This window comes from Lagenorhynchus albirostris, chromosome 2, assembly GCF_949774975.1.
Source record: "Lagenorhynchus albirostris chromosome 2, mLagAlb1.1, whole genome shotgun sequence".
In the NCBI taxonomy this organism is placed as follows: domain Eukaryota; kingdom Metazoa; phylum Chordata; class Mammalia; order Artiodactyla; family Delphinidae; genus Lagenorhynchus; species Lagenorhynchus albirostris.
In genome coordinates this window covers 97495277-97520031 of record NC_083096.1, presented here as the reverse complement: position 1 = coordinate 97520031, position 24755 = coordinate 97495277, and the positions used below count along the sequence as shown (strand labels likewise).

General features: G+C 37.5%; 1 protein-coding gene across 4 annotated transcripts; it reads right to left on the bottom strand.

Moving 5' to 3' along the window:
- Window positions 1-8615: 8615 nt before the first annotated feature.
- On the bottom strand, window positions 8616-24069 carry EXTL2 (exostosin like glycosyltransferase 2). 4 transcript variants are annotated; one of them, XM_060139502.1, is made up of 7 exons: window positions 23927-24069; window positions 23542-23708; window positions 21251-21330; window positions 16933-17031; window positions 13967-14394; window positions 13248-13318; window positions 8616-10695 (listed from the first exon to the last, which is right to left on the bottom strand). In XM_060139502.1, exons 3-7 carry the CDS (start codon window positions 21253-21255, stop codon window positions 10207-10209), a joined length of 1092 nt encoding a protein of 363 aa, XP_059995485.1. In that variant the 5' UTR covers window positions 21256-21330; window positions 23542-23708; window positions 23927-24069; the 3' UTR covers window positions 8616-10206. The 4 variants fall into 4 exon arrangements, with proteins under 4 accessions (XP_059995485.1, XP_059995484.1, XP_059995486.1 ...); XM_060139501.1 differs by having other exon boundaries at window positions 23542-24066; XM_060139503.1 differs by lacking the exon at window positions 16933-17031 and having other exon boundaries at window positions 23542-24064.
- Between the last annotated feature and the right edge of the window lie 686 nt (window positions 24070-24755).

Here is a 24755-nt window from a genome sequence, read left to right as displayed (position 1 = left end):
AGTTCGTCGTCTCCCTTTGCTTCTATTTCCTCATTTGTAATTTTAGGCATAATCATTCTTACCCTGAGGGGCGATACGAGGATTAACTAAAACAGCTATGTAAAACACTTGACAGAGTACCTGATCCATCGTAAACAATGAATAGTTGGTAGCTATTAAAATGTCTAAGGCAATAATAGTAAAACTGGGAAAAAGTGATGAGCTTGAGCAATCTTAAAGATAGATACTCTGGAAAATTCAGCAGTTATTGTTATTTTTATGTCTGGGGGTAAGGGAGAAGATGAAATCAAAAAGAGCTTCCAGACCTTTGATTCAGGAAGCTTTGGATTGTAGTGTCATTCACCCAAATGGGGAACATAAGAGAAGAAGCAGAGAGGGGAAGAGAATAAATTTAATTTGGGATATATTGAGTTTGCGGGATCCCTGGCATATTTAAGAAGAATTGTGGCATAGATAGTTGAATATAGGAACTTAAGATCAGGAAAGAGTCTTGGGCTAGAGACGTAAACTAGATTGACGAGAGAATATCCAGAGAAAGCATGCAGAGTGAGAGAGAAGTATAGGGTAGGTAGAACTCCAGGGACCCATCCAAAGGCAGAAGAGGAAATAGGATAGGAGGCTGAAAAGGAACCAAAGAGATATAAGAAAAAGAAAGAGACCAAGGAGGAAAGAAGTTTTAAAAAGAGAGTGGTCAACAGTACAAAAGCCAAAGAGAAATCAAACAAGGTAAGGACCGAGACACAGTCATTGGTTAATGTCCTGCCTGGACAGCAGGCACGACTTGGGAAAGGATGGTTTCATGGAATGACAGGGGTACAAACTCTACTGTAATGAGGCAAAGAACAGATGAGAGGCTAGCAAGTGAATAATATGAGCTTTCTCAAGGAAAAGAGAGAGAGAAGACTACCTGTAGAAGGAAACTCCTTTTGCTCCCTCTTCCTGTATAATTCCCTATCTTCCATTATGCCAACTTCCCTTTTATCCAGAGGTTCTCAACCTTGGGTCCACAGACCCTGTCAAGTGGTTCATGAATAGAATTTAAGGGGTCTGTGAATTTAGAAAGGAGAAAAAAATTACAGCTCTAATTTTACTAGCCTGAAATTTAGCATTTTCATCAACTTTGCCTACTTTATGAATGTAGGTAAAAACTGCAAAAGAATAGCAGTGACTGTGACTGTCAAAAATATATTTTCATATCGTATTACAGTTGTCACAGATTTCTCAAAACATCATTTACACTCATCGCTTTTATGAAATTATGGTAGTTATCAAACTGACTGCTAAATCTTAATAAATTGTTTAAACCTATTTTGAAAACTGTATTTATATGTAATTAATTTTCTTTGTAATCTTATGTATTTTATTTTATGTTCTTTAAAAACACTTTTCTAAGAAGGAATCTGTAGCCTTCCCCAGATGTCAAAGAATTTTTGGTACTAAACAGTTAGGACTTCCTGCTAGTCCATTACATAAGCCATGTACTACTCTATTATCCCCAACTTTTGGTTTTTATATGCTGCTTCCTTTATTTCAATAAGCCACAATTGTCCTAAACATTCCTCCAGGGAAAATAGCCATGTGCCTCTATATGCTTTTCTATTGATCTGACTGCCTACTGGTCCTTTCACTTTTCACCTGGTCGTTGAAAAACCACATGCCTGGAAATGGCAAAATCCATTCAAGTATTCGTTCACTTATTTGCTTACCATCAACAAACGTTATTGAGCATAAGGTTCTATGTTACAACTTGGAGATGCAGCACTGGTGTCTCCTAGGAATTTATAATTTGGGGAGTGGTCAAAAGAGAAGAGAGACAGACATACATAAACAGTTATAAGACAATGTGGAGGCTGCTTTACATAGAACATAGAACATTTTATGGTATATGAGATACCAGAGGAAGGCTTCATGCAAGAGGTGACATTGAGAATAAACAGAATGCCATTAAAGGACTGAGTTTGCCGAAACTAGGCAAGTAATGTTCATGAAGCTGTTACTCTGTTTTCTAAAAACCTTTGAAACGTTAAACATAATGGAATAAGAGAGATTTCTATCTTGATATATAGATTTAATTACCATCCTTGATTAGAACTAAGGAAAAAAATGAGGAAAAGATTGAATATTTCAAACATCCTCCTTCCTTTAAGCATTTATATAGAGAAACAATGTTCATAATCTTTACAGATGAAAATATTAGGCAAATATTAAGAAAGCATTTTTGATAGAAAGAGTTGTCAGTTTTTCATAGATGAGTGCGTGACACCTGCTGGCCAAATTATATAATTTCCCTCTCCAATGGAATGGTGAGTAAATAAAGCTGATGTTATTAATACTGTTCTCCTACCTAGGAATTATATATTAGATTTCCTTTAATCACCTTTAATCAGCAGGAGGGAGATTTTTTGGAATGGTGAATCTGGTCCTTTTTTTTGTTTTTGTTTTTTTGGCTTGAGAAGTTCAAGAAGGTTTAAATAATTTAGATATTTAATGCAATTTCTTTAACAGTACCTTAACTGAGATTTGGAGAGAAGTAATTCTCACTCAGGATCACACACAAGTGGGTTGGCCAGCTAACACTAGTACCCTGGTTTCTCCTACATCCCCAGATGAGGCTAAGTATTCCAAGGCAAGATTCAGGCTGTTAACTTCTCTATCTCTTGTTATTTGACTCAACAATTCATAAATTTTTATGGAATTATTAATACTTTGTGTCCAATACCTTTCAATTTTTTAAAAAGTCTGGTTTACTGAGGTAAAATTTACATAAAATAAAAGTCACCAATTTTAACTTTGTAGTTTTATGAGTTTTGGTAAATGTATATAGTCACATTAACACCACCACAATCAAGATCTAGAATATTTCTATCATCCCCCAAATTTCCTTCAGGCTCTTTTGTAGAAAGAGCGACTGAGTTGTTTTGTCTCTATGGTTTTGCCTTTTCCAGAATGTTATACACATGGAATCATATGGTATGTAGCCTTGTGTCTGTCTTCTTTTACTTGGCTTAATGATTTGATATTCTGCCATGGTGTTGCATGTATCAGTGCTTGGTTCCCATTTATTGCTGAGTAGCATTCTATCGCATGGATAAACCACAATATATTTATCCTTTAACTAGATGACGGAAATTTGAGTTGTTTTCGGTTTTTGATGATTATGAACAAAGTTTTGATAAACATTTTTTATGCATGTCTTCGTGTGGATATATATATTTTCACATTTCTTGGGTAAATGTCCAGGCATGAAATTGCTAGGTTAGATGGTAAGTGCACATTTAATTTTATTTAAAAAACTGGCTTTTGCTTTTTAAAAGTGGTTTTACACATATCTCTTTATTTTTCCTTATTTTAGCCTAATTCTAGTTGTGTCCCATACCATTGTTGTAGAAATCTTTTGTACAAAATATAGCTTGAACTCCGAGTGTGACAAAAAAATGCAACAAGAGGCCTCTTTAATACAGGGTCATGAAATAGCAGTTTTAGAGGAGCAGAATATTGCATAAAGGAAAGAATATAGACTTGGAACCATCTGAGTTCTGTCACTTTGACTTTCTGCGTAACTTTTCTTTATTAGGCAAATTACCTAACCTCTCTGAACATCAGTTATTGAATCCTCAAAGGTGGGTGATACAAGTATCTACGTTGTAGGCTGTTACAAATTCCCCACATCATAGACGTTGCTGTTACTGCCATTAGATTAACAACTTTTGCTACAAGCAAAGGCTACATTCTAGAAGACAGATGGCATCACACTCTAGATATTTTAGGGATTCATTAGGAATTATTGTGTTTCTTCAGGGACTGTAAATACGTCACCCAGAGACAAATGAGTTTCCTTTGGCTCTAGTGTCTATGATGTGTGAGTTTTTAAAATACTGTTATTCTTACACTTTACCCCAGATTAGCATTTTGTATTTAATTAAGGTCATGTCTTTTATATGTCACTGAGAAATGCTATTGTCACATAAGTTATGACGATAATAACAATGTGTTATAACTTATGTAATATGATTTACCTAGGCAAGGGCCCGTTTTAACTTAATAACTTCTGAAGGATTGATTTTTTTCTATAGCTCCACTTAAGAAGATATTCTTAATCAAACACATTGACAGTAGATTTTTTAACTGCTATTTTAAGACTGTTTTCACTCAGTTTACTGGCAGGTATTTAATCTGCTTTAAAAAAAAAAAAGTGTTACTCAGTTAATTAGGTTGCACTGACATCTGCTGGTAAGATAGAAAATTCCATTAAAATCATGTTTTATAAATTTCAGTAGAATCAAATAGTTTAATTCAGTCTTTAAAACTTGTTTTTGCATTCTGGGTTTAACAAATTAGTGGCTTTACCTAATGATTTCTGATTCATAGTTCAATTTGATTCAAGTGGTTTGTTAGCCTGTTGCAACTTTTTTTGGGATCTTCCTGAAGGCCAGTGGCAACAGATGCTTGGTTAAGAAGTAAAACATCTTTTATTTTTTAATTAAAAATTTTTTTTTATGTTGGAGAATAGCTGATTAACAATGTTGTGATAGTTTCAGGTGCACAGCAAAGTGACTCAGCCATACATACACATATATCCATTCTCCTCCAGACTCCCCTCCCATCCAGAGTGCCACATAACACTGAGCAGAGTTCCCTGTGCTATACAGTAGGTCCTTGTTGGTTATCCTTTTTAAATTTAGCAATGTGTACATGTCAATCCCAAACTCCCTAACTATCCCTTTCCTTCACCCTTCCCTCCCTGGTAACCATAAGTTCATTCTCTAAGTCTGTGAGTCAGTTTCTGTAAAACATCTTTTAAATCATAACCTCTTCTAGTCAGTGTTTAACACTGAAAGATGACATCATCAACTTCTTTTTTATCCCATCATCATGATTATGTCTTTTGGTCCTAAAGCAGTACAACGGTAGTGATGTTTATTAAGTTAGTTTTCACTTTGAGAAAGGATTCCTGGAAAGATAGGCTTAGGGTGTAGGGAAGGTTGTAAGCTCCAGCAGAGCTAAACTCTAGGGAATATTTTTTTTCTTGTCAGGAAGTATAACGTGGCTCCTTTAAAACCTACCAATTCAACACTGATTTAGGGTCACAGAATTTTACAAATGGAAAGAAAGTTACTAATCATTTAGTTTACCTCTCTCCTTTGTAGAAGTGGAAACTGAGACCTAGATAAACTTACAGAACTCATTACCTAGCTGATACAAGAAAAACGTCTCTTAATTCTCTCATTCCAGGATTCTTTCCTATATAAATTGTCTTCACTAGCTGTTTATTAAGTTTATTGTTTAAACCCAAAATACTTGACCATACATAAATATGATTATTTGAAAATTTGTACTTAGTTTACTTTAACTTAACCATCCTGACTTTCTCTAACTAGAGATGTGTTATGAAAATACACACTATATTATGTAATATTGCTCTGTAGTTCTTCAGAAATATATGTTTATTCATAGGTCCTTCCCAGAAACTGAAGCTCTATTGTCTATTTCTTCAGATGTGAAAACGGAAAAAGGCAAGTGGATCAGAAAAAAAAAAGTCAGAAATAAACCTTAACCAGGGAAATTTCTGGCTCCTTGATCAGATTTTGGGTCACAGAATTATGCACCAGATGTCTTAATAGTAATATAAACATGTTCCCCTCCCCACTTAATTTTGTTCCAATAGGCACTGTTATATAAGATAAAACTTTAGGAATGCAACTGGCAGTGTCATAAAGTGTTAGTTACATAGATAAATTACCAATCAAATATTCTATAATATATCATGCACGTTTTTTCTCAGCTTCAGCACTATTGACATTTTGGGACAGTTAATTGGGGGCGGCAGTGCTGCAGCATCCTCCCTGTATGCCAGTAGACTGCTCCCATTTGTAACAACCAAATGTGTCTTCAGACATTGCTAATGACCCCTGGGAGGAAAATCAGCCCAAGTGAAGAACCACTGCTGTAAATTAAAGCTGCTTCCTTCAGATTTAATTAATTAATTATTTATTTATTTATGGTACGTGGGCCTCTCACTGTTGTGACCTCTTCTGTTGCAGAGCGCAGGCTCAGGACGCGCAGGCTCAGCAGCCATGGCTCACGGGCCTAGCTGCTCTGTGGCATGTGGGACCTTCCCGGACTGGGGCACGAACCTGTGTCCCCTGCATTGGCAGGTGGACTCTCAACCACTGCGCCACCAGGGAAGCCCCAGATTTATTTATTTTTAATCTACTTAAGTATTCTGACCAAAAATTTTGTCCTTTTTTCTTTTTAAATAAAATAAATATTGATATATGAAAAGAGAAAGAGCCTCGAGTCATCTCTAGTTTAAATACTTCATTTAAATATTTCATTCTGAGCCAGAGCTAATAAAGTGGGTTCCTTAAATTGTTTTCGGTACTTGCATATTTATTTTCACTTCTTTTTATGCGCTAAGGTGTAATTTTGACACAGCTACTAATTCACAACCAAGTTTTTTTCACTCTCAGCTGAGCTGCTCTTTATTTGTAACGGCTTTTAAAAAATTCTTTCATTTCCCTGATACTATAAAGTTCTTCCTACACGTTGTGCCCTTTGAAACCAAAAACAACCAGTGAAATTTTAGGGCAGGTATTTTCAACCCCACTCAGCAGATGAGGAAATTTAGTGGAGCCAGGACTCAGTGCATGTTTCCAATGAATCAAATGCTCTTTGCGTTTCATCCACAATAAGTATATTTTTGAAAATATTTGGGTTTTATATTGAGAGAGCCTTCATGAATGGAGAGGAGGTGGAAGGGGAGAGAGAAAGTTGGAGGAAACTAGCAGAAAAATAAAAACTGGCTTATGAAATAGCATGCGGTAGAGGATGATCAGATCTCACCATTTATGTCCTCGTAGCTACCAATGAGATTTAGCACCTCTGTCTTCCTCTTCCATCACAGCATTGTCCTCCACTCCATCCCCTTCCTTCCCACTCCCTCTACCTCCTACCCTCCCCACTGTCACCACATGTGCACGTAGGTGTGCGTGCACATAGGCACACACACACACATTCACTAATCCACTCCTGACTTTGTGGTCAAAGCCCTAGGTCTTTTTCAGAGGAACCATTGTGAGCATTTTTTGTTGCTTCCAAGTTCTTTTTTCCTGGGACCAGCAAAGAGCCAACAATTCATTGCCTATACTCAAGCCTGGGAGCAAAGAATTTCTGGAAGCACTTCAGGATTCCTGAAGCTTACACCGTCCTGGAATCTTTCATTTGACAGTTGATTGCCTGCTTTTTCAGTCTTCTCAACATGGAGTTCTTAACACAGCCAGAGTCCTTCCAAATTCTGCAGTGTTTGTGCATGGCAAAAGAAATTAGGAAAATTTAAAATAATATGCAATGTTGGGAATCTGATGAGAAACAGGTGCTCTCAGATGTGGTAATACTATAGCTATGGCAATGTTTCTTGGGGATATATAGCAATATGTATTAAAACCCCTAAAAATACGAAGACTAGATAGATCCAGGCATTGGACTTGCTGGACTTGATTTTAAAGAAATCATTATAGGTAGGCTCAAAGAGATCTGTTCATGGCAAGGACACTTACCCAAATGTTGTTACAATAATAAGAAATTATCAAACAGAATAGCAATATGATTGATTATATAAACTATGGTTTACCCATCCAATGAAATACCAAACAAATCATGCTTTTAAAATATATGCCTAGAAAAGTCAGGAGGAATAGACACAAAAATGTTTAGCCATCGTTAGTGCGGTTGGGGGCTTTTCATTTCTTCTTTATACTGGTCTGAATATGCCAAAATTGCTAGAATGAATATGTACTGTTTTAACTAGAAAAAGGGCATTTGAAATAAAATGAGATGAAAATTGCCATGAATATGCAGAAACACTGTTACGTAGAAACATTTGTTACGTAGAAACAATTTCCCAAATATCGCACCTGGTGGGTCCGGGGGCCTTTCTGATGCTTGAGAGGTGAGTTGAGTAGAATGAACTGCCTTTACTGTCAATGACACACCCCAACATCTTTCCTTTATTGACCATTTAAAATGGGCAAGGCACTGTGTTCATACTTACACAAGCTATCTCCTTTATTCCTTAAAACAAACCCCTACGTAGATATTATTCTCATTTTTGCAGACGAGGAAGTTGAAGCTCCAAGAGGTGAAGTATACATGAGATGCAGGAAGGATTTGAGCCCAAGGACTCCACTGGCACATTTAACCCCTAAGCTATATTGCTTTTCTGATGTAGCTTTAAGCCTGAGCATCCTCTCTTCTCCAGATCATTTGGAGCAAGAATAAGAGGGTGCAGGGAAAAAGAGTTTTAGTATATGTCTAGCCTCAATCAATGCAAGAGTTTTTGTAACACAGACTGAACTTCACTTTGCTTTCATATTTGCTCTATAAGGTCTGAAAAATATGATATGAGCAACTTAAGTGATGTTGAAGATAAGTTTAAGAATACAAGATGAGAAATAAAACCTGAGAATATTTTCCCACTGGAAAATTTTCCCATGGGCAATGTAGCTAATACCTCTAATCTTACTCGGAACAAAATATGAGAATATTTGAAAATCTGTGTAAATACCAACCACGAAAGCATGAGTCTGCTTAATTAACATAGAACATCTGGATGGTAAAAGTTTATTTTATTTATCTGCCAATCTCAAGAGGCAAAAAGTCACTACCAAGGTTGGACAAAGCAGATAATTAACACTATAAATTTTTAGTGAGGCTGCGAGTTCTATTGGCTTTCTCTGATGGCATTAAGATACATACACATGCCCATGTAAAGGAACAATATACACTGAGCTAGTTGCACAGAGACCTCATTGTTGGAACATTAACCATGATTATTTTCATAGCTTTGCAATTTTGAGAATATAACGGCATAATGGGAGCAGAAGGGGGCATAGGAAGAGGAGAAGGTGGCAGAAAGAGGCCTGAGTATTCCTTTCCACCAATAGTGAACGAGGACCAAACACAGACACCGTGTGGAACAGATACTAATTCACATAACAGGAAGTGGGCAACTTAACAATCAGCTGATGCAGACTCCCTGTGGAATTCCTCTACTATGACTCAGGTCTCTTATTTTTTCCTGTATCTATGTAATTGAAATGATCTCTGGATCTTTTGCTGTGTGGAGGGAAGAAGTTCTGAATGCAAGAGATTGACTTAGTGCGTAATACACACGTTTTAGTATCCAGGAGATAACCTACGCTTTTATAACAATAAAGATCATTTGATAGTAAGGGTTGTAATTTCTGCCAGTTCCTACTTAAACATTCTTTCAAAAGAGTTATTTTATACATGTTTCTTAAACAATACATACTTTATGTAAAATCTAAGAATTAATGTGCAATCTCAAAGTCAGATTCAGTGACAAAATGCACGACCTGAATCTAGTAACACATTTACTCCCCACTGCATATAAGTTGCATGTTAAGAAACAGAGGCTGCACTTGTGATCCATGCAGTAAATGTTCATAAAAATCAAGTGAACAACTAGACATCCTTTAGCTACTAAAATTAACCCTCCCAGTCACAACAGATATCCACAGAAATAAAAGCACTGATGGTTACACCAAAATCATGCTGGGATAAGTTAGTCCTGGAAAGGGCTGGTTGGAAGGACCACAAGGGAAGTACTGATAGTCACAAAATTTCCACTCATTTTTATATGGGATTGAGACTATTCTATCCTCACATGGCTTTTCCCTATACCACAGGCTTTTGTTGAAGAGGCATTTCAGGCTTCAAATGACAATAATCATCCTTTAATGAAAAAGCTGAGAAATACTTGTCCTGAGTTTCTGATCCTGGAAACAGCTTGCTAAAGGTCCTTAAGGCAAGTGCCAGGAGTCAAAACAACTGTAGAACATTATCACAACACTGTAAATCAACTATACTTCAATTAAAAATTTTTTTTTAAATTGTAGAACGGTCTCAGGATGTAAACAATAAAATTGTTGACCAAGGAATCATATCTGTGGATGAAAACTTCTCACAGGAAGACCTATCTGGGTAATACCAGCTTCTTGGGTTTTGAAGTGCCTTTAAATTTTATATGCTAGAAGCCCTAAGCACCTTTTCCCCCTTGTAGAGACTTCTGGAGTAGAAAAAAGTTCATGATGTGCTTAAAGATAAATAAATAAATAAACCGACCATAGCATGAAGAAGCTACTCAAATACCAAGCAGTTTTGAGTTTGTTTTTGTTTGTTTTACTTTCACATTTTACTTTTGTGGTTGGCATATGGAAAACCAAACTGAGAAATCATAATGTTGGAGTATTTTAAGGGCATGCTGTCATAGATGTTAACAAGCTTATTTATACAATAAGACCTCTGCAGAAAGTGCTCAGCTCGATGCCACATTCCAGAATAGCCACCATTGGTTTCTTTTTCTAAATTGTCTATGTTTACAGGTTTCACAAATACCCCCGAAGTCTTCCCAGTGTGCTTGGCAATGATAAAATTCATGGCAATATCATCACAGTTTTGCGTTTCATCTAACAAAGCATGGACAGCTGCAGGTTGCCTCTGAAAGAGTTCAAGGTATTTGCTATGGAAGAATGAGGCTCCAATCAGCACCAGAGAGTAATGGTCACCATTTCCAAACCCTGGTGTTTGCAGTTCAAAACCTCCGTAACTGTAGACACCAGAGGAAGTAGACACATGCTTTCTTGGAACAAATCCTACAATTTGATCAGGAAATTGCTGAAAAGATGGAAAAAGAACAATTAAGTGTGGCATTTCTTTAAAGCTGACATGGTGAAAGGCAATGATTTACTACAGAAAGAATTAAACTGATTTGTCAACGTTATTTTATTCCTGGCTTCTACATCTCAATTTCCTTTAACTCCACACAAATTCATAAATCTATGTACTGATAAGCTTAAAGGTCAATTCATCATAACCAAATCTCTAACAAAATTTCTAACCTCACAAATATTCTCCTAATTTACACATTATCCAATATTAATAAATTCGAGTTACCAAAGAGTCTGGTTTTTCAGAGTTTGCTATAAGAGAAGCTGACTGTATGAATGATATTTATTACAGGAGATAAGAAGATATAATGTGATTATTTTGAAAAATTGTTTTAATCTCTTAGGCGTATATAAAATTATGGATTTACATGTATCATTTTACTGTTTTTCCATGTTGATTTCAATGTTTTTGAAAGTCACCATTGATTTTAAACGATGTTTATTTTTATCTCTTTTCAGCTTGGGTGTCTCTTTTTTAAAAGCATAAGAAAAAAAATATATACACACATATATACACAACACACACATATACAGTTGAGCCTTAAACAATGCAGGGGTTAGGGGCACTGACCCCCCGAGCATAGTAGAAAACTCGTCTATAACTTTACAGTCAGCCCTCCGTATCCACAGATCTGCATCTCTAGATTCAGCCAACCACCGATCATGTAGTACTGTGGTTTGTATTTATTGAAAAAATCTGAGTATAAATGTACCTGTACAGTTCAAATCCATGTTGCTCAAAGATAGATAGATAGATGGATAGATAGATAGATATAGACATATATATAGATATATGAGATGTGTCAGGATCTTTGAAGGATAGTATTAAAACAATAATAGTAGGATGAGAGTGACTAAAAATAAAACAAAAATCAGCAAAGAAAAGCAGAGAATTACGGAAAAGAAGCATGAACTTATAGAATTAAAAGGTTTAGTTCAATCTCACAAATAACTTGAGTTTCATTCATTGACAGAACAGACACTAAACTAGGGACACACGCACACAAGTCAGGGTGGGTTAAATCCCATTTCAAAGAACGCATAGTCTAGAGAGGGTATGATACAGATATGTGAACCAGGAATTACCACACTGTGAAAAAGCTGTAAATGCAGCTGTGCAGTTCTCAGGGGGGCACTGAGGACAGCATGACAACTGTGCTGCTGGGAAGCAAGGGGAATGTCAAGGGTTGGGTGTAAAGGCTGGGAGCCTTCAGAGAAGATGTGCCACTTAATCTATGCGATGAAAGAGATTTCACGGATGAATAGAGGTGGAAAAGGTAAAGCACTGCAAGTGGAGGTGATGGGTGAGTGCAAAGGCACAGATACCTATCTGCTCTAATCTTGCTTCTCTCTAGGCCCCAAATCACTACACTATGCAGGGCACTGATGGGACAGAACTTTAGGAGTCAAATTATCTTGCGCAATGGATTGAAACTGTTCTTGATGGTTTTATGAATAAAACCTAAAGTCATATTTATCCATCTTTAATTATGGTTTACTTGGATTGTTCTAATTAATCGCAGTTCTCATATTTCCCCCCACGCTGATATTTTCAGGAGATTGATTTTTTACCTGAAATAGAAATCTCACAGCTGGAGTATTACATTAGAACTTTTCGCCTAGGAAGCTTTTATTTATAGGGCTGGAAAAACTGCTGATATGGAAAAAATCTGTTGATCAGTACACTAGGCATGAAGCTGAAAACTGAACTTTTGAGAATGATGTTATCTGCAGAGTACTGTGACCACTTACCATTAATACCTAATGTTGTTACATCCCAAGTCGCTAATTAACGAGAGTTACTATAGTGCAAATTAGACCATTTATTGGGTAGCACAGTGTTTAATTATTGGACAGGGCTTCAAAGTATTTGTATGCAGTTCTGGTTTCAGGTACTTGTAGTGCAACTTGTAAAAGCTGTCTACTATTAACACATATTCAGTAGGAAAAAGGAGTTTTTATAGATACCAGGCAATTTATGCCTGTTTATCCCAGCTTGGAATTTAAGGGGGTGGGGGTGGAGGAAACTGCCACTACAATGGTCCATGCAGAATTATTATCCGTATTATTAATTTTTAAACAATGGTCTCAGAATCAGAATTAAATTTTATGGATGTAATAAATTGTTTCTTTCAAAGGAAGTTCTGTGCAATATTAATACAGAAATACACTTCTCATTTGAGATACAGGCGAAAGTGCCTCTGGATTTTAGTCTTTGCTCTATCATATACCAGATCGTTTCCTCATTGTTCTTTGGAAGTCAGTTCTAGCTCTTCTTTCCAATATACCAAATATAAATCAAATACAGATAAAAGATACTGTAACTTTCAGATTAGCTTAACTGAGCTCAGGAAATCTGATTATGACAAATTAATCTACCTTTTAGATAAATACTGTCTACGCTGGTTTGGGTGACTCTCACATTAAACCATGCTGCTCTGGTTAAACACTAGATCAGACTTGATACGGATGATTTCATAAAGGATGTAGCAACATTACCTGCCACACGGAGAAAGCAAAAACAAGGTCTTGGGTGCTAATTAGCATGTCATCATCTACCATTAACACCGCTGAAATGAAAGGAAAAAAATTTAAATCAAACAGTTTGGAAATGAAGACAGAAGTTATAAGATACAGTGGTGTTTTTATAAGTCATTCAAATGAAGTATTTTCTGAATGAAATTCAGTAAATAAAAAAATGTATTCTTGGAGAGATTTGTCTAGCAGAAAAAGTTTTTACTTGAAATGTAATTGATTTTTATAATTTCCTGAGGGGGAAATTATCATGTATTTATCATCCATCATCCTAGAAACTAATGAACCTATAAATAAATAAAACCAAGGTTCTTTTAAGCAAATTACAATCTCATGTAACTGCTGAGTGGGAGGAAAAGGAGGCGGCAAAAAATACATTAAGCATAAGTTAAATGGCATTTTACTAAATTCTGTGATGCAGTAATATGTAACCATAGCATATCTTCTTTCACGATATGAACCTCTTTGTCACTGTTGCAAGATATATGCGATTTCTTCCCCAGGAGACTGCTTCTTGACATCTTGGAAACTGCCCCTTAAGTTTTTCAAAATGCTTTCTTATGATTAAATTTCCCTATCTTTTCCAGGCAATTAAGACAAGTAGAAGGCCCAAAAGCCACGCACCCACCCCCAGCTCTGGTTAGCTGCAGCCCTGCCAGACTAAGAACCCAGCTGCAACTCACCATTGGTTTCTAGTTCAGGAAAGACCTGGAGTCGATTTCTCATCCTGTTTGTTGTCTGTACTTTGAAGATCACAGGGACAGGGTGAGGCCCTAGAGAGTTCCATAACTCATCTGGTCCCTTCTCCCCAACATTGTTCCACACCACAATCACTTTGTGCAGATATGGTACTGCCTGATAATGATTTAAAAGTCTCAACAAGAGATCTGTTCTGTTGTATGTCTGCATTATGAGAGTAAAGGAATCCTGGGTGGACTTGCCCTGGGATTTTATTTCCCTACGCAAAGTGAGCATCTTGTCTTCTTTGATATTAGGAAGTAAAGCGGTCAAAGCCCCAGCTACCAGCAGTAACACAAGGATTACCACCAAAGAGAAACGAAGTACTCGAATCCCCATCACTCTTCCAGGGAGTTTGCAGATGTGGCAACACCTGGAGTAGAAATGGAAATAAAATGCAGAATCTTAGCATTCTTACTAGTTACCATGTTTTTGTTTTTGCTTTTTTGAGGAGAGAGGTTAATCATCTTTTAGCTGACTCAAGTTCAGTTCACCCTGCCTCTTTGATAAGGTGATTTGGCCTTAGATAAAAAGTACAGTGAATAAAACTTTCCTTCTGGGCCTGCTCGCTTTGCAGCTGCAGACAAAGGGTTATCTACACACCGAACAGGAAGAATTAAGCAGTGCATTTTAAAATTTGCCCTCATTTCACTACTAAACATTTGGAACTGAGATTAGTTTTTTCAGATGGGATTATATTTTTCTTGGTAGTATACTAATTCCTTAAGCAGCTTTATTGAGATATCGTTGACACATAAAAGTTGTATATATGTAAGGTGCACAACTTGATGTTCTGATATATGTACATTTCAGTACACTAACTTTAAACTTACAGTTTGGTAGCAAACTTTTTTCCAAGTGAAATCATATGCAGAACCCTAATATATGAAATAATAGTAATAGCAGCAGAAGCAAACAATTATAGTGGGTTTATTACATTCTAGGCCCTGTACTATGTGCTTTGCATGTCATAGTACGTGCTTACTCAGCAAATTAAACAAATAACCACTAAGCACTTACTGTACCATGCACTGTTTTAGATTCTGTGAATATAGCAATGAATAAGATAGACAAAGTCTCTGCTGTTAGTAGCAGAGGAAACAGTAGGGCCAAACAGATAACAAAATAAATAAACTCAAAGCTAATTCAGCATGATGGTAACGAAGAGAATAAATCAGAATGACATGATAAGCAAGGGCCAGATTATGGGGGATCTTGTTGGCCTGAGTAAGGAGTATGGATTTTATTCTAAGTGAGATGGGAAGCCATTGGAGGGTTTTGATCAGGGGAGCAACAGAATCTTGTTTATATTTTACTAGTATTATTATTCCCATTTAATAGTATTTGGATGCTTACAGAGGTTAAATAACTTTCTCAAGGTTACTAAACAACTGAAGTAATGGATCTAGGATCCAAATCCAGGAAAAAAACTCCTGCCAGAGCCCAGGCTTTTTCATCATCATGGGCTGGGGAGTGTACTGCCACTTTCAAATGCGGGATGTGCTGAGGTAGGGCTCTTGAGCTTCCAAAGCAACCTCCGTCACAGAACATGAGGATCACCAGGTATTGTCATCAGCTCTGGACTCTCGTATTCCTCACTATACCTACAGGATCTGCCTGAGATGGCTACAGAAGAGTAGGCGAACAAAAACCAAGGGATGTGGCCTGGAGATTTATTGGTCAAAATTTTTTGTCTGATCAAAACTCAGTCACAAATGTAAGGAAAGGTTAAATCTCATACTGTTTTACAGATACCCAGAACTCTGATTTCTTGGCTTCCAATACAGTTTCATTATCACCCCTACTGCTTCGTTTTGGAGAACTGCTGGCTTTCAATTGCTGCTGTTGTTTGATTCTTCTGCTATTTCTGCTTTTGATTTACTTACTTTACTTACTCCTCCACAAGCCTCCACAAGCTTTTGGGGGATGGCCTCATTTTCCATGCTGGCAGCTGAGCCTTCAAATACATCTCAGCACTTTTCCTAGATCTATTCTACTACTCTACTCAAGTACAAAAGCCTGAAATGAGGAAAAAGAAAGCTTAAAGAAATTTACTTATAAAAAGACTGAAAACAAAATTCAACCAGGAGTTTCTAGACATATAAAACATATCTTTAAGAAAAAAAAATAGATCTCTCAGAACCAGAAAGAATGAGATATTATTATTCTTGATGACTTTAATTGACCCATGGTCTATCCACTCTTACTACTTTTAATACAATTTTTCCTCTCAGGCTATACAATAAACAGATACCCTTATCTATTCCTTATTACAGATAAATAATATCAAGTTGGAAAAGACTTCTCACTGCTAACTCACACCTGTGGTGTGCTAACTGTACAAGCCACTGTCACTGTTCTTCCTTGTATAACACTGCTTCTGTACAGTTTATTTGGGTTTCCTTCATGAAAAAGTGCACTGTGTCTGTATGTAAGCTCTTGATTTTGCACCTTGTGGTTTCAGTTGGGCATCTGCAGCTAGGCCACCATTCTACAAACAATCCTAAGACTAGTCTAAATCTTCCTGTCTAACAGATTAGGTTCCAAACGAAATCTCACTTGGCTATCCAAATGATGTCCGATCAGTCTTCTGTTTTTCATCGAGGAAACTTGGCAGTGGTGGAGTTAAAGTGACAGTCACATTCCCCTGATCTTGTTTCATGTTGTGAGGTGTGTTTTGTAACTGTAGCAACAGTTTTTCTCTATACAGGTCAGCAAGGACATAGAGAGGCCATATACACCGTGCCTTTAACATCTCTCTTTAAAGTTCACAGAAGTGGGGACTGGAGAATTACAAGGCTTATAGGGGAACACACCCCATGATGTGATAATGCGCTGAGGCCTGTGCAAGCAAAGGAAGAACTTATTCATAAGGACAAGGGAATGGTCATTGTCATTCAGCAACTCTCACTTTTCAAAAGTCCAGATTTGAAAAGAAATGTTCCCTTGCAGTAATCTTTTTGGAGAGCTTTCAAGGATATTCTCTCCTGGACTTTCTCTGCAGCCTGTTCTGTTAAGAAAAGAAATTTTGTGTTTCTCCTTTTATCATAGCTTCACTCTAAGATACGAACAAAATGAATTATTTTTGAAGTAACTTCAGCTTTACCATGATTACTTTTCAAGGATGGTGATTTAAGGTTTGAGAGCACAAATCTTTTCACTGTATACACCCTTTTACTAAAACAACATATACTGTTAATGTGGTAAACCAAAGAGAAACCATTATGAATTAATAATCTTGGTTCAAAGGCCTTGATAATCCTTCTAATACTGACTCAAAAGCAGGTCTCATAAAACATATTATCAGTTCTGCATAAAAATGGCTGGTTATAAGCACTCAGAGTTAAGAATCCTGACAACTGCATTAAAGTATACCCTGATTAAGATCTTTATGTTCATTTTCTTCAGCTGAGTAGGAGTAACATACTATAAAACTTACATAGCAGTGTCTCTAGTCTCTAAAACAGACATTAATAGCTACCTGGCAGTTTTAGTGGAGAAAAAGTAATGAAGATTCATCTCTATAGCCTACTATAAATATACATTGTCAAAGATAATCGTGAACGACTGTTTAACTTTTATCTATACTTTAAAGTGGGAGTTACCCCACTTTATCTGTCATAGAAATTTCCTCTTTCAGATAGCTTCTAATCCCCTATTTTACTTGTATCAAAAATGTTTTGAGAGACATAATTTATATCTTTGGAAAGACAATGTAAATATTTCATGTAGTATTTATTAAATGATATCGCCTGATAAAATTATGTTACATTTGTAGCCTACATAGAAAAGCAAGAACAAAAACTTTATAGACTGCCGTGCAAGGGGCATCTCTGTACTTTGAGAATAGCTGAAGTCTGGAACTTTATTGTAGGCCTACTGGAAACAGCCTTACAACAGTATGGAGAGTGATGATGACTTCATAGCTATCTGGATTTCAGTTTATAGCTTTCTTCTGTCCTTTGTCCAGAGAAGAATCTATCACCTAAATCACAGCTTTGAGTTTTGAATGGGGGGATATGAAAATGAATACATCTGGATAACCTATGTCTTACTTAGAAAGAACCAAGAATTAAAATTATTTAATTTAAAATTATATCTATTGATATATATATTTCCTGGCACCCTGCCTCATTCCAAAAAGGATCTGACAGTTCTTAGTCTATCCCCTTTCTGCCCTTCTTCCATCTATGACTATAGTAAACTAAATGTGACTTTGATAAACACAGTAAATGTCAGCAAAACAAAAATCCTTCTTTTTCTCCTAATCATCTGCAAAATCAAAGATCCCCAGATGATATTTTTTGCACATATGTTAACTTATTTAGTTCCTCATGAGTAGAGAGCACATCCTTTTAGTTATTTTGATATGGTTACATAGCATCTCCTAGACCAGCGGTTTTCAACCAGGGACGATTTTGCTCTCTAGGGAACATGGGGCAAAGTCGGGAGACATTTTTGATTGCTGTGACTGGGGCTAGGAGATGCTATTGCTCTCTGGTGGGCAGATGGCAGTGCTGCTGCTAAACATCCTACAATGGACAGGACAGGCCCCACAGCAAGGAATTATCCAGGCCTAACATGCCAGTGATGCCAAGGTGGAGAAGCCCTGCTCTACATATATTTTACCTTGAACACGAACACTGCTAGCCAAGTGGCACCTGAAATCCCTACTGCTATGTATTACGCTCAATGAAGGATAAAGCAATGTCTCCAAAACTGCCCCAGTATCTATATGCCTTATGATACAAACACATCATAAACTCAGAAAACTGAAAGAGACCTCAGATCCCTCCTAAGCCAGCTTCCTTGTTTCATAGATAAAGAACCCAAGGTCCAGGCATAAGGAATTTGCCTGAACTGATGCAGATGCACATATACTGTCAATAGAAAATCACTTTAACAACAACATATACATGATCATCAGTAGCCAATCTAAGTCCTGTCATTTAGAAAGCTTAGGACTATAGACTGCATTTTGAGTCTATAGTTCTGAAACAGAGGTGCTAAAACATATTGATAAATAGCTGAATTTCCTACAGTATCACATTTGAAAAACAGAAATTGCTGCAACAGGTCATTTCTCACTTCAAGCTGTTAAGGAAAGAATTTCTGCACTGGTCGCATTAAATTAGAGCAAGTTCTTCTCCTGGCAGCAAGATTGAGTGAGCCATTCCCTTACAGGTAAATCAGGTTCAAATAAACACCGAAGACACCATTTAAAACAGACAGCAGACACTAAGTACCTGTGTCTCCACCTCCCTCCCTAATCTCACCCTGTTATCAGTAGCAAAGGCTGCCTGACAGTCCTGGCGTTTTGTTTTTCCCCTCCTAAGCATCCTGTACAAAGCATCAAATTGCTTCTCAATACTTCTTCAGGCAGCTACTACCAATTAATTAGATTTGCTTTCTCATCATTGATTTAAGAGGAAATTACATAAATATTATGTATAAAGGCTTCTTAAAGCACTGCGTCCTTCAATCCAGCTATTTGTTACTGAGGCAGTGAGGCCTTCTCTACCCTCAAAATGCACAGGTCTGAATTATGCTAGATGAAAGTTCCTTCTCGTCTTGCATCTTTCTCCAGGAATTGACAATTAATTGTATGATAATGATGATGGTGGTGTTTGGAGATGACCAAACTTATGGGCATATATCAGGGCAGGAGAAGGAATGGCCTTATTCTTAAGAGGAACATCCACGACTTATAAGGATCCAAGGAGTCAATGCATCCTAAGAAGAAAGCCTAGAAATAGAAAAACATTTTTAGCTCAGTACAGTGCCATGCAAAATCAGTTCCAGAAATGGGTCAAAAAGAAGCCAAGTACATCTGCAAATACATTACTTTTACCATTCCAGGACACTGAAGCTTTTCACTTGAACTTCTCTCTGTTTTAGTCACAGGAAGATGGAGAGGCAAGATTGTTGGGCAACAGAAACCTGGAATATTCTATGGAACCCTCTCCCTTTTATACAACACTGGTTTTCAGCAATAAACTCACACTGCAAAATTGTTTCTCTGAAAGAAACAGATTTCATACACATGAATTATGATTTGTAAATAGCTTTAGATATTAAACCTAACAAAGACGTAATCTTAATTCATATGAGCTTCCTAACTTTATTAGAGGAAGGTCAGAATATCCATAGTAGTTATGTCAGTCCATAAACATTCCTAGGTGCTTACCATGCACGAGCCCAGCACTGTCAGGCACTAGGGATGGTAATGAGCAAGGCCATCAATTCCTGCCCTCACAGAGCTTAGCAATAGTAATGGAAGTTGTCAGACCTCTTCCCTCTTTATGTTACCTAACAACTCAAATCAGTAATGTTTCAAACCTTCAGAGACACGGGAATTAAAATATATCCACCCCATTTTGTAGATGGGCTAGCTGAGACTGAGAATATTAAATGATGTTTCCTGAGCCACAGAAAGAGTGGTGGGTCCAAACAAACTCCCGACTCTCACACTTGACCTACATTGTATTTTTTAGTGTCTTTCAAGTATTCTCTGTTTTCATCTTTGTTCTAGTCTACAAGAATATTTCAACTTTGTAGGTATTGACTTTATACTATAACCTGGAATACTATTTCAATGGATAAGATCTAAAACAGGCAATACAGTATTTTCTAACAGACCCTGGCTCAAGTAAAAACTCTTATTTCCAAGGAAACAAAAACACCTCTATAGGAAACAATTTTTCTCAGATAAAAATACTGGTATTTCACTTATGTCCATAGCAGCATTATTCACAATAGTCAAAAAATGGAAGCAACCCAAATGTCCATTGACAGATGAATGGATAAACAAAACGTGGTATAGACATACAATGGAATATTATTCAGGCTTTAAAAGGAAGGAAATTCTGACACATACTACAACATGGATGAACCTTCAGGACATCATGCTCAGTGAAATAAGCCAGCACAAAAGGACAAATACTCTATGATTTCACTTACATGAGGAATATAGAGTAGTCAAATTCATAGAAACAGAAAGTAGAATAGTGGTTGCCAGGGGCCCGGGGAACAGAGAAATGGAGAGTTGTTGTTTAATGGTTATAGAATTTCAGTTTTGCAGGCTGAAAAAGTTCTCGAGATTGGCTGCTCAACAATGTCAATACACTTAACACTATTGAGCTGTACACTTAAAAATGGTTAAGATGGCAAATATTATGTGTATTTTACCACAATTTTTAAAAAGTAAAAAAAAAAATACTGGTACTTACCTCATTATGGTAAAGTTTTAATTTTTTAAAAAAATTTTCCTTATGGCTTCAGTAATTGATAGGAACAGGCTCTCTTGGCACTATTAAGGGAAATCAAAGAATTTTCTGTGATGTTTTTGTCAATCACCAGGAAATTTTAAAAAAATGCTTTTTAATGCTATCGTCCATAGGCTTTGAATTATTTTTAGAAATTAAAATTTGCTATACTGTGTTCTAAAAACTACATTTAGGCAATTAGGTAGGTGCTACCTGTCAGGTTGGTGCTAACATTGCTATATTTTTTGTTTTCATCTTTCTCTTAGGTATCCAGAAGCAGAATAAACTCACATCATGCTGATGATCTAATGTGTTTACACTTTTGAAACCAGAACATATATGTCATGGAGCAAGACCTCTGAATGCATTAGCAACCTGCACTTGTATTCAATTTCTAGATTTTTAAGTATCTGTAGTTTTATCTACCATCAAAACTCCTTTTTTCACTAAAGGTTCATAAGGCATTCAATTTGAAGTACTAAAAAAACTCAGGGTCTATAATAGGGTTGCAGGTAAATGTCAGCGTTGATTACTGAGGAATGACAGATGGCATCCTTCCTATTCTTTACTATTGCCCAAAAGGAGCTGGAACCTTGGCTGGAGATGAGCTTCTGCCCCTTAATCTTCTCGGCTTTCATTTCTCACAGTCCTTAATCACATGTCTAAGAAGTTAGGGATTTTTTCCCCCATATAGTCTGCACAGTTAACCTAATGCAATTAATTAGTAGATGATCTAAACAAATATTTAAAAGTTCAGGGTAGAAATCCATTTATTGGTTTAAAATGTTCATTAATATATCTACCTATTTTATGATCTTATAAATCCATAACATATGAAGGAATTCAGAACTGATTGGAGACCAGCAAGATACTGCATCTGTAATGACCACCTGAATAGACCTGAAGAATCATTTTTGATTTTCCAAACTTATATTCTTTCATGATTCAAGTTACTGAAGGGGTAAAGGGATGGCTTAGCATGTATCTGGACTCATCAGGTGACAGTTGTTCCTCCTCGCTACACCAAAAGCACCTCTTGTGCACATCTTAGATATCATTTAGTTCTAAAATCCTGAACTGATTTGCCCTCTCCTCACATCCCGCTTCTTCTTCCCATAAAATTCCTCCAGGGAAAGAACTTTATCAGGCTTTTTAAGCTACCTCCCTTCCCCCACCCCGTGCCCAGCACAGAGCTTAGCACATAGTAGACACTCATTAAATGATTGTTGAATGAATGAAACTAACTTTAATTTTGATATGACAACATATACTGGTTAACATATATGGGACAAACATTATTTCAAGATGACAAATCACGGGAGACATGTCAAACATTTTCCACTCATAGCACTTTTCCTGATTTAGTGTCCAATTTACATTTCTAATAAAATATTTAGTATTGAAGTTGGTAATTATGTCGTCTAAGAATGAAAGATGTGAAGTGGCATTGCCACTTTTTGAAAGAAGGCCCTCACCGGAATAGCTATCTTATATTCTGGGGAGTGAGCAGTGGGGAATTTAGGAGTTCCAGGACCACTGTAACTGAAATTAAACTTCAATTTCTCCAACTTATTTCAAAACTATTTGAAAAAGGGTATTGCAGATTTCTCCATAACCCAGGTGAACAATTTCTCATCTGCAGCAATATAGGGCAAAATGTAGAATTTATTTTCAAAGGCAGAATACAAAAACACAGGCTCAGATTGCAGCTGACCTGGATGAGTTAAGAGAACGCTGGAAACCAGTTGCTGAAATTTAGTTATTTCCATATATGCACACCCCACCCCCACTCACAGTTACACCATACTGAAATAAAGCATCTTTGGAGAAACACTCAATCGCTGTGGAAATATTTATCTTCAACCTAGTTTGTACCCACTTAACGTTTCCCCAGCAGTGCAGTACAGTAAAACTCAGTCTATGGCTAATATAAAAGCTTCCTAAAAATATAAATAAATGTTACTAATTGAAAATATTTCTATGTTCAAATTAAAATAATGAAATATACGCCAAGAAAGACAAAGACAAAATACTCTTTCCAGAACTTAATTTCTGAAATCTAGCTGTTTTTACACAGCAGTTTAATTAACACGAACATTAAAAAAAAATTGTAGAATAAGTAAATTTTATTTTCAAAAATAAAACCACAGAATCACTACCCCACACATTCACAAAGTTCCAAGAAGGAGTACAAAACACATATATTCTCACTGCAAAAAGATTTTTAACACAAGAGCATTTTCCTATTTCCTTACCTCGAGCGCAGAAGACTGCAGTGGGACCTAGCCGATTTATTTGCTTCCAGCTTGGTTACGATGAAACGAAAGGGGGGTCTCGCTTGCTCATTTTTCATTTTTTTTCCAAACCCAGCAGCGTGCATTCACCCGGCATTATTCGCTGGATTGATAACCTGGATGAAACGCTGCCCACAAAGAGAGAGCCTGAAGAAGAGGGCAGTCCCGGGTGGCCGCCCCTCCCTTTCGGTGACGCTCCACTTCCTGTTAGACTAAAAAGCCGTTCCCAAGAAGCTCGGTTTTGTAGTTTCTAGCCCACCTCCAAGAGCCAGTTCTCCTTTGCCCCATTTCTCCCCCCAAGGGTAACAACTTTTAATCATTCAGGTGATGGACCACCTGACCTTACCCAAACAATTTCCCAGAGAGGCGTTGGAAGAGGTGTTCCAACCACCGTGGGCGCCCAGCACTGGCCCGCCGGGCTCGCCTTTGGCGCTCCGCAAGCCCTCACGTCCCACCAACGAGTCAGTTTTCCCTGCACTTCCCTGAAACTGGTTATGGGGTTCTCACGAGAATTAGAGCCACGGCGGCGGCCTCCGGGATGACCTGGAAGTGAAGGGGACGTGTAGGAACTCGAGTTTGGGGTTATGAACGGATTGAGATTGTCGGGGAAGCAATGCCTTAACCAAACCTCAATTTCAACACGGTCTCGTAGGATCTCCTTTTAAATACCTTTAACATTCTTTCGGAAGACATTTATTGATTGCCTCCTGCGTGGCAGTACAGAAAGGTCAGGCACTGTTTTCGGGGGCGGGACGGGGTGGATTACTAGGATTTGGGCGCCCATGGAGTTCATCCAGCAAAACCATTCTTTGCGCGTCCCGCGGACTGGCGGCGAGAGAATATGTCGCCGCCTGGATTCTTAAGCACTGCTCTCTAATGCACCGGGATTTAATGCTAATAGGGGCAATGGCGAAAGGGCAGGCGCTGGACGCCAGCGCATCCAGGAACAAGAATGGTAGGCAGTCGGAGTGGGCATGAGTGGGCTCACAGCCTCCCAGCCAGCCCAGTCTGTGGGTGGCCATCTCAGGATTTTCTTCCTGAGTCCAGGTGGCGGGACTCCATTCCAAGTCGGCCCTTTAGACCACTTAATAGTTGCCAACTCTTTTTGCCCCCAGCAATACTCGCGCAACCCGACCCTCGTCGTAAGCCCCGCCCCACCGCGCACGTCCCTCCCT